The sequence below is a fragment of the Malaclemys terrapin genome, chromosome 7 (assembly GCF_027887155.1).
Source record: "Malaclemys terrapin pileata isolate rMalTer1 chromosome 7, rMalTer1.hap1, whole genome shotgun sequence".
Classification (NCBI taxonomy): Eukaryota; Metazoa; Chordata; order Testudines; family Emydidae; genus Malaclemys; species Malaclemys terrapin.
In genome coordinates, this window is record NC_071511.1 from 45602568 (window position 1) to 45615361 (window position 12794).

Consider the following 12794-nt stretch of genomic DNA (forward strand, 5'->3'; position numbering starts at 1 on the left):
TTTAAATCAAAGGACTTAAGGCGCCCTACATGTAATAAGCCTGGCAGTGCTTTAGACTGGGGGTGATGGAAGGACATGAAAACCAGCAGTACATAAGCAAGGGTAACAGTCCTTAAAAGCAGAGGTGGATATCCAGTCTTCCTGTATCTGAGAGCGGGGTTTTGAGGAGCGGAGGAGTCACTTATCTATTGTCTCCCTCCTATAAATTTGCTACAAGACAGCATGGGCAGGTGCCATATTCCACCTATGTGTCTTGCTATCAAGTCTTAGACCCACATATGGCTGATGTGATATTTATCTTATCCCACAAAAGTATCTGTCCATAGCAGAAGTTCAAAGCCCTTTATTTACTATCTGCATTGTAGCAGTGCCGAGGAGCCTTAGTCAATTTTGTCAGGTGTTGTACACACACACAAAGCTAGGTCATTACTAGCTCCATTTTACAATAAATAAATAAAGCCCCTCAGTTCAAATATCTTCCTGAAACTTGCACAGGGCACCAGTAGCAGACCCAGAACCAGGGGTCTGGGAATCACTTCCCTGTTCAACTTTAGGTCATGTATTACATCACCACTTCTAACATGGAAACACTGAATCACAAAGCTGAAGTAATGAAGTGCATGTAAAGGACAGGAAATGTAGCCTGCTAGCCTCCCTAGCTACTGCCCCGCCTCTCAACGGGGCTAATGCTGCCTCCAGCTGTCCCCATGGTGGGGAAGGGGCAGTGCCCCTCCATTCTCCCCATACTAGCTTGAACTGAGAGGCTGTTACTCCCTTCCTGTGGTAGATCCATATGCAGCCACCTTTCTCCCGGAACCTTGTTCAGTCCCAAGGCCCTAACTCCCAGGCCAAGCTGCTGCCAGTAGGGTGACCAGATGTCCCGATTTTATAGGGACAGTCCCGATTTTGGGGTCTTTTTCTTATATAGGCTCCTATTACCCTCCCACCCCCGTCCTGATTTTTCACACTTGCTGTCTAGTCACCCTAGCTGCCAGGGAGCGGCCAGGTGGGTCCCCTTTTCCTCACCCAGCAGGTAATTGTTCTCTCCCCCCTTCTGCCTTTGAGCTTCCCTCTTCTGCCCCCCATTCCCCAAGGCAGCACCTAACTGCATCGCAGCTTCTGCCCCAGCTCTCCCCTTCCCGCCTCCCCTCCACCTGCCTCTGTCCCTTCCTCAACCCCCGGCCCCTCCCCCTGCCACTCAGCAGCCAGAGCTGCGCCACTTGCTCCCCCCTCCACGCAACGCGTAAGCATAGACGTGGGAAGACAGGATATCGCGCATGCGCTATAGCACGGGAAGGGACTTGTGGGAGGGGCTGCGCATGCGCCTCTGCCGTGTGTCTGGTGGGGGGGGTACTGCTGGGCGTCGTCCTACTGTGCGCCTGCGCGGTGCTCGGGGTGATTATATAGGTAGCAGCGGCCCGAAGACATCGGAGGGGCGTCGGAGCGGCACGGCACGGCACGGCACGGCAGGGCAGCGGGTGAGGCGAGGCGAGGTCACGCTCAGCGCGAGTCAGGCAGGGTACTCGGCGGGCCCGCCGGCCGCAGCTGGTCCCGAGACTGGGGACGCCGCGCCGCGCCGCCCCGGGGAGCGGGCGGGGATGTGGGGGCGCCGGGGACCCCTCCAGGCGCATGGCTCTCTCCGTGCGCGGCTTGCCAAGGCAGGCTGAGGTTCCCACGGGGGCACTCAGCTCCGTGCCGCTTTCCGCTGGCCCAGCACTCGGGGGAGCTGCCTAGGGCCTCTCCTCCGTGCGCCCCTTTCCCCAGCGCCCTATGGCCCTAGCCGCCTTCCAGCCGCAGCCTGGTGTGACGGGGGTACGGTCAAGCTGAAATCGTATCCGTTACAAATAGTCCTCCGGGGCGATTGTAAAATCGCATTTTCGTATTGGTTTTGTGTTGTGCTCCCTCCCCTTGCGTGTGCAAGCCCAGGGACGCTAACCCAAAGTAAACCGGGGGAGGGAGGTAATTTTAAGTGTTGGCTTATTACAGTAATCTTACAGTCAGTTAAGAAACCCAGCAGTTCCGTGAATAGGCTGCTGATGTCCATTTAAATGTGCCAGGGCTCTCCCTCCACTTCCTTTTGGAAGACTGTTGCACAACCCCCCCATGTCTCCCCGTTAAGAAGATATTTCTGATACCCTACCTGGTTCTTTGCTTAAGTCATCCCATTATTATTAGTAAATACCACACTGTACGGCTTTCCATCTGCTATAACCTAATTGTATTGTGTATTATCCAACTCTGAAGTAGTCTGGAAAACTGTTTTATATGTAAGAAATGATCTAACACTTACATTTAACATTATCATTTCTATATTTTGTTACAGGATCAAAAAATCCAAAAATGGAAACTGTTGTTCGTCGCTGCCCCTTCCTGTCACGGGTATCCCAGGCTTTTCTGCAGAAGGCTGGCAAGTCACTGCTCTTTTATGCTCAGAACTGCCCTAACATGATGGAAGTTGGGACCAAGCCTGCTTCCCGTGCCCTGGGTACTTCAGTTGTTCACTGCCAACAAGCTGAAGAAACCACCTCATCTAATGACAGTCAGTGTCAATTTTATGTTTCTTTTTATAGCTAGTTAATGATGTACAAGCTACCATATCCAGAAGCTTATTTTTTTTAATCTAATTTTAAGCTTTCTCATCATAAGGCTTTTTAGATTCTACTTACAACTATATTTATGTTTAATATTAGATCCCATCCTTTGCCTTTAATTTGTCAGGTTATGAGAGGCTGTACAGTAAGAACCTCTCAATTGCTCCTAATTTTGCTTTCTTAGTGACTGGCATGAACACCTCCAAAAAGACTGAAATGTTTACCAGTAAACATCTCAAAATGTTGTCCTTACTCAGTGTTGCTTATGTTCTTGTTCAAACACTTCAGTTTTTTTGTTTTGTTTAAAATCAGAGACCAGTTTTTTTTTTTTTTTTTTTAAGTTTGTGTGGTTTATTAAACTTTGCTTTGAAGGTAAACTGCTTAATACTGTAAAATTCAGTGCCTTGCTTGTTGCACTTAAAATAGTGTTATGAGTTTGGAATTCTAAACTTTGGATTTGGTAACACATCTGAATCTTGGCTTTCTTATAATACAGTAGAAGTGTAAATGAAATCGGTTTCAGCATGTGCTACACACTGAACAATTGAATGGCAAATTGTGGGAGAGGGAACCTGGTTGTTTGAGGAATGCACCACCTTCCAAAAACCTAGGAAATGCAGAGAATGCTATAACGCTCCCCTTTTGCTGTGGGAGCAAAGGTGAAAAGGTATTGGGTATAGAAGAAGCAATGTTGCCTCCACAAGAGGAAAGTGAATTGTCCCTGGGGCTGTTGCAAAGCAGACAGTTAATGATTACAGGACAACTTTAGTTGGATATAATTTGCTCTTGTCAGATAACTTGCATCCTAGGTGCATTATTCTACAACATTCCATCCTTTAAACTTGCATGTACCTGCACTACGTTAATCTTCACTGGTAATGACCATAGGGTGGAAATCTGTAAGATTTCCAGGGTGTCATTTTTATTCAATTGTTTTTCATAATAACAACCCTTGACTTGTTTAATAAATGCTTCCTGCTTAAGTAGACAAGGAAGAACTTTTTAAAAACACTTTGGGAACTGCCCAGCCAGAAGGAAACTTCTGGAAACTGTAACTGCCTGAGCTGGTGCACTCTCTAAGTATTTTGCTTAATCTTCTCAAACACTTACTGCTTAAAACTTAACATACTTCTTTGAAAATAATTGGACTATTTTAAAACTGAAGTTCATACTCTGCAAACTCTAATGTAATGTCTGAGAGCAAAATTCTGCTGATCATAACTATGTAATTGGTGCAAATCCAGGTCAGTAGAGTTCTCAGATCTCTTATGATTTGTGGCTGTTTATTGACTCTGGTTGAGAAAATTCCCTAGAGGATTTATAATCAGAAATAGTAGGGGAGAAGGGGCAACTGGGAAACTGTCAGCTGAAAAAAATTAAGTTAAAATTAACTCATCCACAAAGCACACTGTCTCCTCATTTGGGGAAGAGGCAATCATATTGCACTCCAAGAAAATTTGGGTTTAAATGTTCATCAGATACTGAAAAGTCATACTTTGTGTGATAATACAAGTACAGATGGCTCAGTTGAGCAATTCTGAAAGGCTTGTGGTTTAGTGTAATAGTTGTAAGTGAAGTTTTATGTTCTTGTGCAATCAGATCACCCCAGTTTCTGTTTTTTAACCCTTGTTTTGTTTCTCCTATCCAAGAGGCCAAAAATTCCAAAGATGTGTCCCAGGAGAACACCAGTGGATCCCAACTGCCTATTAACCATCCACCTGCTGTTACTAGCCAGAGCACTAGTCAGAGCTCTGCCACTAAATGTCCTTTCCTGGCAGCTCAGATGAACCCTAGGAATAGTAATGTTTTCTGCAAAGCCAGCCTAGAACTCCAAGAGGATGTGCAGGAAATGCAGGCTGTAAGGAAAGGTATGTTTTTATGTATGCTGCAATAGACAGTGAAATATACTCTTGTAACACTCTGCTTGCTAGCACTAGTCTTAGAGATAAAAGCCAAGTCTGACATAATTGCTACCTTATAGGCCAGAGGGGGGGTCATGGGACACTGCAACAAAAGGATTTTATTGCAGAATATAGGAATTTTAATTGTGCTCATGCAGTGCTGTTTATATTACTCAGTTTGTGTAATCTATTTTATACCAACTCTTTGGGTTTGTTTTGGTTTTGTTTGTTTTTTGCAGCTGGGTTTACTGAGAATTATGTTCTAATTGCAAAACAAATATGTCAAACTACAGCACTCTTTATCAGTTAGCTCTAAGAAATACCTCTTGATATTGCTTATAAAAATTCAATGTCTTCACCAAAAAATTACCAGTGTGTAGAACGCATTAGCATTGCTGCCTAAATAAACATATTCAAAGAATTAAGCCGCTACAGGCTGGAAAGTGCAAAGCAGGACACTAGAGAAAAGAAGTAATTTAATAGAAACCACCTCCCTTTCACCCTGGACCGTCTTCTCCGTAGTATTTTGATTGTAATAGTGCCTTATGGCTCTGATCAGAAATTGGTGTCCCACTGCACGTGTCACTAGACAAATAAGATTGTCCCTGCCATGAAGAGAACAAAGTTACTTTCAGATTAAAGTAGTTTTGTCAAAACTTTGTGTTAAACGAAGGCTTTTTTTTTTTTCACCAATACTAAGTCTTGCTGCTTCCTCTGGAAGAAGTCAGTTTTTTCCTTACCCATTCACTCCAGCTTTTCCAGTCTGCTGCAAGCCCTGGTGACAACTATCCATATCAATAGAACAGAAGCTTGGAATAATAGAGAAACACTTTTACCAACAACTAAAGCATGTGTTTGGCTCTCGTAGCCTACATACCAACTTCTTATGTCAACTGAATTGGTCCCAGACAATTATTGAATCTTCTCAATTGGACCTCAGTTTTTGTTAGACCTTGTGAAATCAGATCTTGTCTGAGGAAAGTATGGCTTTCTCTTTAGCTTCTGGTCTCATTGCTCTGTTTTAGTGTCTCAACTAATTTTTTTTATTTTAAACAATTTAAGATACTGGATTCATAACTTTTCATGGCATACGATCTTTTGTATATCTTTCTGATATAAGATGGTGTCAAACTGACTTTAATAATCACTGGATTTCTTTGCAACATCTCAAATGTACAGAGTTTACTAAAACACCAGTGAATCCCACTGTGATAAGCATCAAGACTTCTGGAGAAGAGCAGAATGGCTTGCTGAAGAAGTTCCAGGATATTATGTTAAAGCAAAAACCAGAAAGAGTGTCTCATCTGCTTCAGGATAACTTGCCAAAATGTAAGGATCAATCTTGTTTGATTAGCAAAATAAATTTGAATCTACTAGTCTGCTAAATCCATTTTTGCAGTATCCAGCTGCAGACAGATCTTTTGACATTCAAAAGTGTTAATTCTTTCTTGTATTTAATAGCCTCTCTCCTCTTCTAGCTGTTTCTACTTTCCAGTATGACCAGTTCTTTGAGAAAAAAATTGATGAGAAAAAAAAGGATCACACGTACCGTGTATTCAAAACTGTGAACCGAAGGGCACAGGTCTTTCCCATGGCAGATGACTACTCTGATTCCCTTATCAGCAAAAAAGAGGTGTCTGTATGGTGCAGCAATGATTACCTAGGGATGAGTCGCCACCCTCGAGTGTGTGGAGCTGTTATGTAAGTAGTTCTATAACTTCAATTAAAAGTAAAATGTTTGGTAACCACAAGGTATGCAGTGATCTACAGGAAACTAACTCAGAGTATTACTTTTTAACACATGGATAATCCTCCCTTCTCACATGTTTGACTACTAACTGTCATAAAGCAAGTTACAATATAGTTGGCTCTAGTGCTGCAACACTTTAAGTGGTGAACCCCTGATATTCCTCCTTTGTGTATTTGGTTATATATGGTGGCTTATGGAAAACTGCTGGACAGCATACTGTAATTATCTTAACATGTCTCAGTACCGATTAAATATAGATAGCTCAGCATAAGGCAGTGGAGTCCTACAATTTTTGTAAGGGGCACAGCTAGTAAATTGCATTAGCTTTGAGCTCATGAAGTTCCTTGCAAAACATAGTTGTAGCCTCCAAGATCCTTATTCAAACTGTAAACAAATACAGTTGCACCTCTTGTACCCATTTCTCTTTAACCACTACTGCTTTTATGTAAGTTAAGGAATGGTGGTTTGTTATGGAAGATAATGTCCCTTTTCCTGAATTGTTCACATGCAGCTGAGAGTCAAATAGTATTGATTAACACTGCTTCCCTTTTGAACATTTCTTAAAGGGATACATTGAAACAACATGGTGCTGGAGCAGGAGGCACCAGAAATATTTCTGGAACAAGTAAATTTCATGTTGATTTGGAGCAAGAGTTGGCTGATCTCCATGGAAAAGATGCAGCATTGCTGTTCTCATCATGCTTTGTAGCTAATGATTCCACTCTCTTCACATTAGCTAAAATGTTACCAGGTGAGATCTGATATACTGGATACTATGCAATGTAATACTACGTTCTGCAAATAAAATACCCTGAAATTTCATTGAAAACAAACTTCTTTCAGATGATACTTGAGATTCTAACCATTTTTTGGTCACTAAATATCACTTTAAAAAAAAAAAAGGCAGTCTTCACTAATTTCTATTGTGGTGGCGCCTAAACACCTTGATCAGGATTTGGGGCATTGTTCTATATACCATATTAGAAGTTCATCAGGCTGCACCTGTATCAGACACACAGTGGGGGTACAGCATATGAGCAGTGTGTCCAAGGTGGTGGTTGGAACATAGCTCAGTTCTGTTTATTCTCTTTAATCTAAAAGTGAGGAACTTTTAAAGGGTAGGGAAGGATGGAGAAGAGCAGGGAGAAAGACTGGCAGTGGAGGGACCAGGACATGAGTTGAAGACAGAATCAACCAGAAAATGTCTGAAGTTCAAACTGTAAAAGCAACCTGCTGATATCACGGGCCGAGGGGAGGTATTGGAGGGATGGGTGGCAGCAAATGATGCCCAAGTTGGAGGTCTTCGTGCCCAGTTGCTGTAACTCCCTGCTATTTCCAGAGGCTGGCTTCACTTCTGGAAAGACCTACTGTTTTCCCCACCCCATGTAGCTGCAGGTGGAAGGATGGTTTTTCCCCTGCTATAGTCCAGGATATGGTTAACGCTGGTAAACTGACTCTCTTTCCAATCTTGTATCTGCTGTTGCTGGAGAAATGTCTACAGTTAAGACTTCTGTAACTTCCAAATATAAAATTAACCTTAAAGTATATTTCTTTGGGATTGGGTGTTTACTTGTCTTAGGCAGTTATGCAAATTTAAAGTTGTGAATTCCTGGAAATAAGTGTCTTAATTTCACTCTAAAGCAAAAATAAAAAATATAGCTATTTCAGTGGGTATTCTGTCTTAAATATTTTATCGCAAAGTTTCTGATCTAACAAATTTCTATAGCGGCGACTCTCTTCTGGAGCTAAAACACAAATTTACTAGCACAATCCCATTTCATATAATTTTTAGATATCTGTACAATCTGTCCTCTTTCAGTACAGCCATAACTACTAGTAACCTTTGGTTGTCCCCTCAGGCTGTGAGATTTACTCAGATGCCGGAAACCACGCCTCTATGATTCAAGGAATTCGGAACAGCAGAGTGCCTAAGCACATATTTCGCCATAATGATGTCAATCATCTCCGAGAACTACTGAGAAAATCAGATCCATCTACTCCCAAAATTGTTGCATTTGAAACTGTTCACTCAATGGATGGTGAGTCTGTTTTAAAAAGCTTGTATCCTTTTGTTAAATAGGTGACTTAAAGAAAAAAGACAATTTGTTTCAGTAAGCTACGAAATATGCATATACCATCAAAAGCAAGAACTTGTGATTAATTGTGATTACTGTTTTGATCTCAGGTGCAGTGTGTCCATTGGAAGAATTGTGTGATGTAGCTCATGAGCATGGGGCGATCACTTTTGTAGATGAAGTACATGCTGTTGGGCTGTATGGAGCTCGGGGTGGTGGCATAGGCGATCGGGATGGAGTCATGCATAAAATGGACATAATCTCTGGAACACTTGGTATGTGTATCTTCTGGCCTTTTAGTTACAAAAGTGTGTAAACGGTTTTTGTACAAATGCCAGCAAAGTTCATGCTGCAGACAAGGTGAAGGAATAAAATGAACTCAAATCATGTCAGTAAACTGACTTGTTCCTAGGATTTGAAGCATGGGATTTTTAAAACCACCTGAATGACTGACTTAGGCTCACCAGTTCTATTAACTTTCAAAGGCACTTGTGCTAAGTCACTTAGGCTGATTCAAAAATGCCACCTGAAATGGTAAGTTAGCAAAATGACCCTAGTGGCATAGTCACTACACCTCTATCAGTGAATTCATGTGTGAGAGAATTAATTGTGGTGCAGTGCTCTATATTTAGATCTTAACTCTCCTTTGTGTAAGGTGGAATGTTCCTAATCCAGAAACCTGAGATGGGAGTTATGTAAGGAGATTTGGCGAGAACTGAAAGAACCAATAAAATTCTTTTGGATGCAACTCAGACTGTTTTTGAACTATTAGAGTTCAAATACTGGAAACTGTGAAAATCCATTTAAACTATGTACTTAAAATATAGAGCAAGAGTTGAAACGCCACCTTAAACCAAATCACCACCACATGTTTTTGTAAGAATTTTATTTGCAATCTCAAACGTCAGCATGATATAAACAGAAAAATAGTGCAATAGGTTTCAGTTTAATTTGGCTTTGTTTTGGCCTTTAACTATTGGGTAATATCCTTTTGAAATGGTGGTTACTGTACATGCCCAGTAGATTTCATGAAGCACATAAATAAGATGCAAAGAGAGGACAGGAGTGAGGGCTATTTTTAGTTCTCTCAGGAATAGATTACCCATCTAAACCTGTTGGAGAGAAAAAAGCAGAGGTAGTGGAGTACAAATAATGGTCCTGAGTGTTTAAACTCGTTGGAATATATTTTATTACTCCAATACTTACTGAATTTGTTTGTTTGTTTGTTTTTGGGTAGGATTTACATTTTTCTTCACTGGCATTAAAATACAGTGCAAGAATCTTTTGTCCTAGGAAACACTAGTAGGTGCTGTTTGTGAATTTTTTTTTGTCTTAAACAATACTCTTGTAGCAGTCACATGGTTTCTTCATAACAGTGTGGGATTTTTGTGGGGTGGGGTGGAGTGGAGTGGATTAACCTTGTCTTGTACGAATTTACCACTAATTTGTAAGCACTAGAATAAAATTGAGGACCCTTATTGTGTGCTAAATTATTGGAAAGACCTAATTGTGTTGCTGATAGGAAGGTCAGGATTTGGAGTTCTACTTAAATGTTTGTATCAGAATGATCTCAGAGTCCAAGAAAAAATAAGTACAACTGTCAGATCCTGGCTTGCAGTTACCTTTTCTAAAAGATAGAGTAAATAATCTTGACACTGTTTCTTCTTTTCAGGCAAAGCATTTGGTTGTGTTGGTGGGTACATTTCCAGTACAAGTTCTTTGATAGACACTGTACGTTCCTATGCTGCTGGCTTCATTTTCACAACATCCCTGCCACCGATGCTGTTAGCTGGTGCGCTTGAATCAGTTAGAACTCTAAAAAGTGCGGAAGGGCAAGTTCTTCGACGCCAGCACCAACGCAATGTTAAACTCATGAGACAAATGCTGATGGATGCTGGACTCCCTGTAGTACACTGTCCCAGTCACATCATTCCAATCAGGGTAACTAAAGATTTATGGTGTCTTTTCTTTTTAAGTTTATGGAAAGATGTTCCACAAGAATAAACTTGTTTGTATTACAGAAATTACCTGAAGCTGACTTATATTCTTACACAGCATGTAAAGTGCATAGCTTATTTTAGGTTTATGTAGTATGATGTAGGCTGAAGCTGAGGGTTTTCCTTAAATGACTAAAACCTGCTGTTTTTTAAAAAAATTTGCAGCCGGGTGTTAGCCAACAAATTGAATTGGCAAATGCTATAAGTTCCATTCACACTTAACTAACTTTGTGTTTGTACTTTCCTATTTGTACAATATACTAAATTTAAATATCTTCAAGTGTACAAAAATGCATACTGAAGGAATTATTCATTGGAAGTATTCTGGCAAGAATACTAGAGGGAAGTTTTAAATTTCCCTTCTATATCATGTTCTGTTCCAATAAGCACAGGAAGGACAAAATGATTAAATTCTGATTTTTGTGGGTAGTCCATACTTAAACTGGAATTTTCCACAGATTGTGGCTTTTAACTAACTTTTCAAACCTATAAGGTTGTTTGGGATTATGTATTCTGGTAATTACACATGCGTAGTTCGTTACCTTGAACTTGACCATTTTGTAAATCTAGGTTGCAGATGCTGCTAAAAATACTGAAATCTGTGACAGACTGATGAGTCAGCACAGCATCTATGTCCAGGCAATAAACTACCCCACAGTTCCACGTGGAGAAGAGCTGCTGCGTATTGCCCCAACTCCTCATCACACACCGCAGATGATGAATTATTTCCTTGGTGAGCAAATGGACTCCGACAGCATTAAGAACACTAGAGTATTTTATAGAATCTTCATTCTGAAGATTTAAGATATGATCCCTGATCTATTGCCAACTTAAAGAAAATATCTACACCTTGCTTGGCCTAGCTGGGAAAGCTCACTTTAGAAGAAGGTGAACTATTGCTACAAATGAAGTGTTTAAAAAGTGCTGTCAATGTTTCCCATTGATTTTGCCTTTGAGCAAGAGTGGTGGTAGCCCTCTGTCTGAAAGCTACAAAATGCTGCAATACAAAAGCCCAGAGCAGTACTAAACCAGTCTTCAGCCATCTTATGGTTCTTTTACACATTCTAGTTTAAGGATATATATTTTTATAAACAGAGGTATTGTCTTATAGTGGGTGCTTGTTTAATAGTGCTACTCTGATTTTTGCAGTTTCCATAAGAAATCACCTAGTCATCTATACATTTAATCAATATTGGCTACAGCAAAGTAGCCTGATATCTCACCATTTAGTCCTGATTAATTTATAGCAGTTACTAGCTGGAAAATGAGATTTGGGACTCATGGATTTTTTTGACCTAGTGAGTCCAGGCAGAGCTGGGAAGTCTGTTAACTGGGCTGAGAGGCTCACTTGTGCAGAGTTGGCACAGCTCATGCTAGTACTCTAAAACGAGCTACAGAGACAGCATTTTGAAGTTGCAGCTTGGGCTGGAGCCTGGGTTCCAAAGATTATCAGCGGGTGGGCTTCAGAGCCTGAGCCACAACTTCAAAGTGCTGTCTATACAACTATTTTTTTAGAGCACAAACCCAAGTCTGTTGACCTGCCTGGGAGGCTTGCTTCCAGGGTCTGTGTAGACAGACTATGGTGGCCCTGGGAAAGTCTTCCATGATTTCAGTTTCCTAACCTGAGGTAAAGGCTGTGAGCATATTGAAAGGCTTTAAGTGCTTTTTGATTCTCTGAAGAAAGGCAGTTCCATTTTATTATGGAATAAGAATAATGGGCGATAGATTAGTTATCCTTCAAAGTTATGAATCTGTCAGTATTTGAGAGCTCCCTCAACACCTTTCTTTGCTAAGCAAAAGTTGTCAGGCATTTCAAGTAGGTAGCTTGTTTGTTTGGGTTATTTTTACTTTCACCTCACCTCTAAAGATTGCAATTCATCATTTGCAGTACTCAGTGTTTTGGAAAGCATTCTAGATACTGAAAGCTTATTAAAATCAGACTGTTCTTAAATGTCTTCCTTTTGTCTAACAGAGACCCTGATGGATACGTGGAAGAACGTTGGTCTGGAGCTGAAACCACACTCTTCAGCGGAATGCAATTTCTGTAGAAGGCCTCTGCATTTTGAGGTGATGAGTGAAAGGGAAAGATCCTACTTCAGTGGCATGAGCAAACTAGTATCTGCCAGTGCTTGAGTAACCTGTTAACCTTGTCAATGTCTAGTCCTCTCTAACATCCTTGGTAGCCTTTTTAAACTGCATATTAAATTATAATATTTTAATCAATAGTCTAAACACAGCTCTGAAAATAAAGTTAAAAACAAGGTGTCCTGCCTCGTCCTTTTAAGCTCATTGCTGTTGTGTTGTGTTAGCCTTTACCAATAAACCTGTAGGATTAGGGGTCAGAAAAATATTTTTGTTCCACTTTAATCTTAGTTCTAATGCAATTCATTAGTATGTAGTTTCTGATTTACCATATTATCCCAGTGTGTTCCTATTTCAGTGAAAAATAGTATCATTAAATGGAACATTATATAAACCCC

At 40.9% G+C, this 12794-nt stretch overlaps 1 protein-coding gene across 1 annotated transcript; it reads left to right on the forward strand.

Annotated features, from left to right (window-relative positions):
• Positions 1 to 1717: 1717 nt before the first annotated feature.
• Positions 1718 to 12577, forward strand: ALAS1 (5'-aminolevulinate synthase 1). The gene is made up of 11 exons (XM_054034592.1): positions 1718 to 1812; positions 2324 to 2539; positions 4241 to 4459; positions 5672 to 5821; positions 5971 to 6193; positions 6809 to 6993; positions 8102 to 8281; positions 8428 to 8592; positions 9990 to 10258; positions 10885 to 11047; positions 12287 to 12577. Exons 2-11 carry the CDS (start codon positions 2341 to 2343, stop codon positions 12445 to 12447), a joined length of 1914 nt encoding a protein of 637 aa, XP_053890567.1. The 5' UTR covers positions 1718 to 1812; positions 2324 to 2340; the 3' UTR covers positions 12448 to 12577.
• The last annotated feature ends 217 nt before the right edge of the window (positions 12578 to 12794 follow it).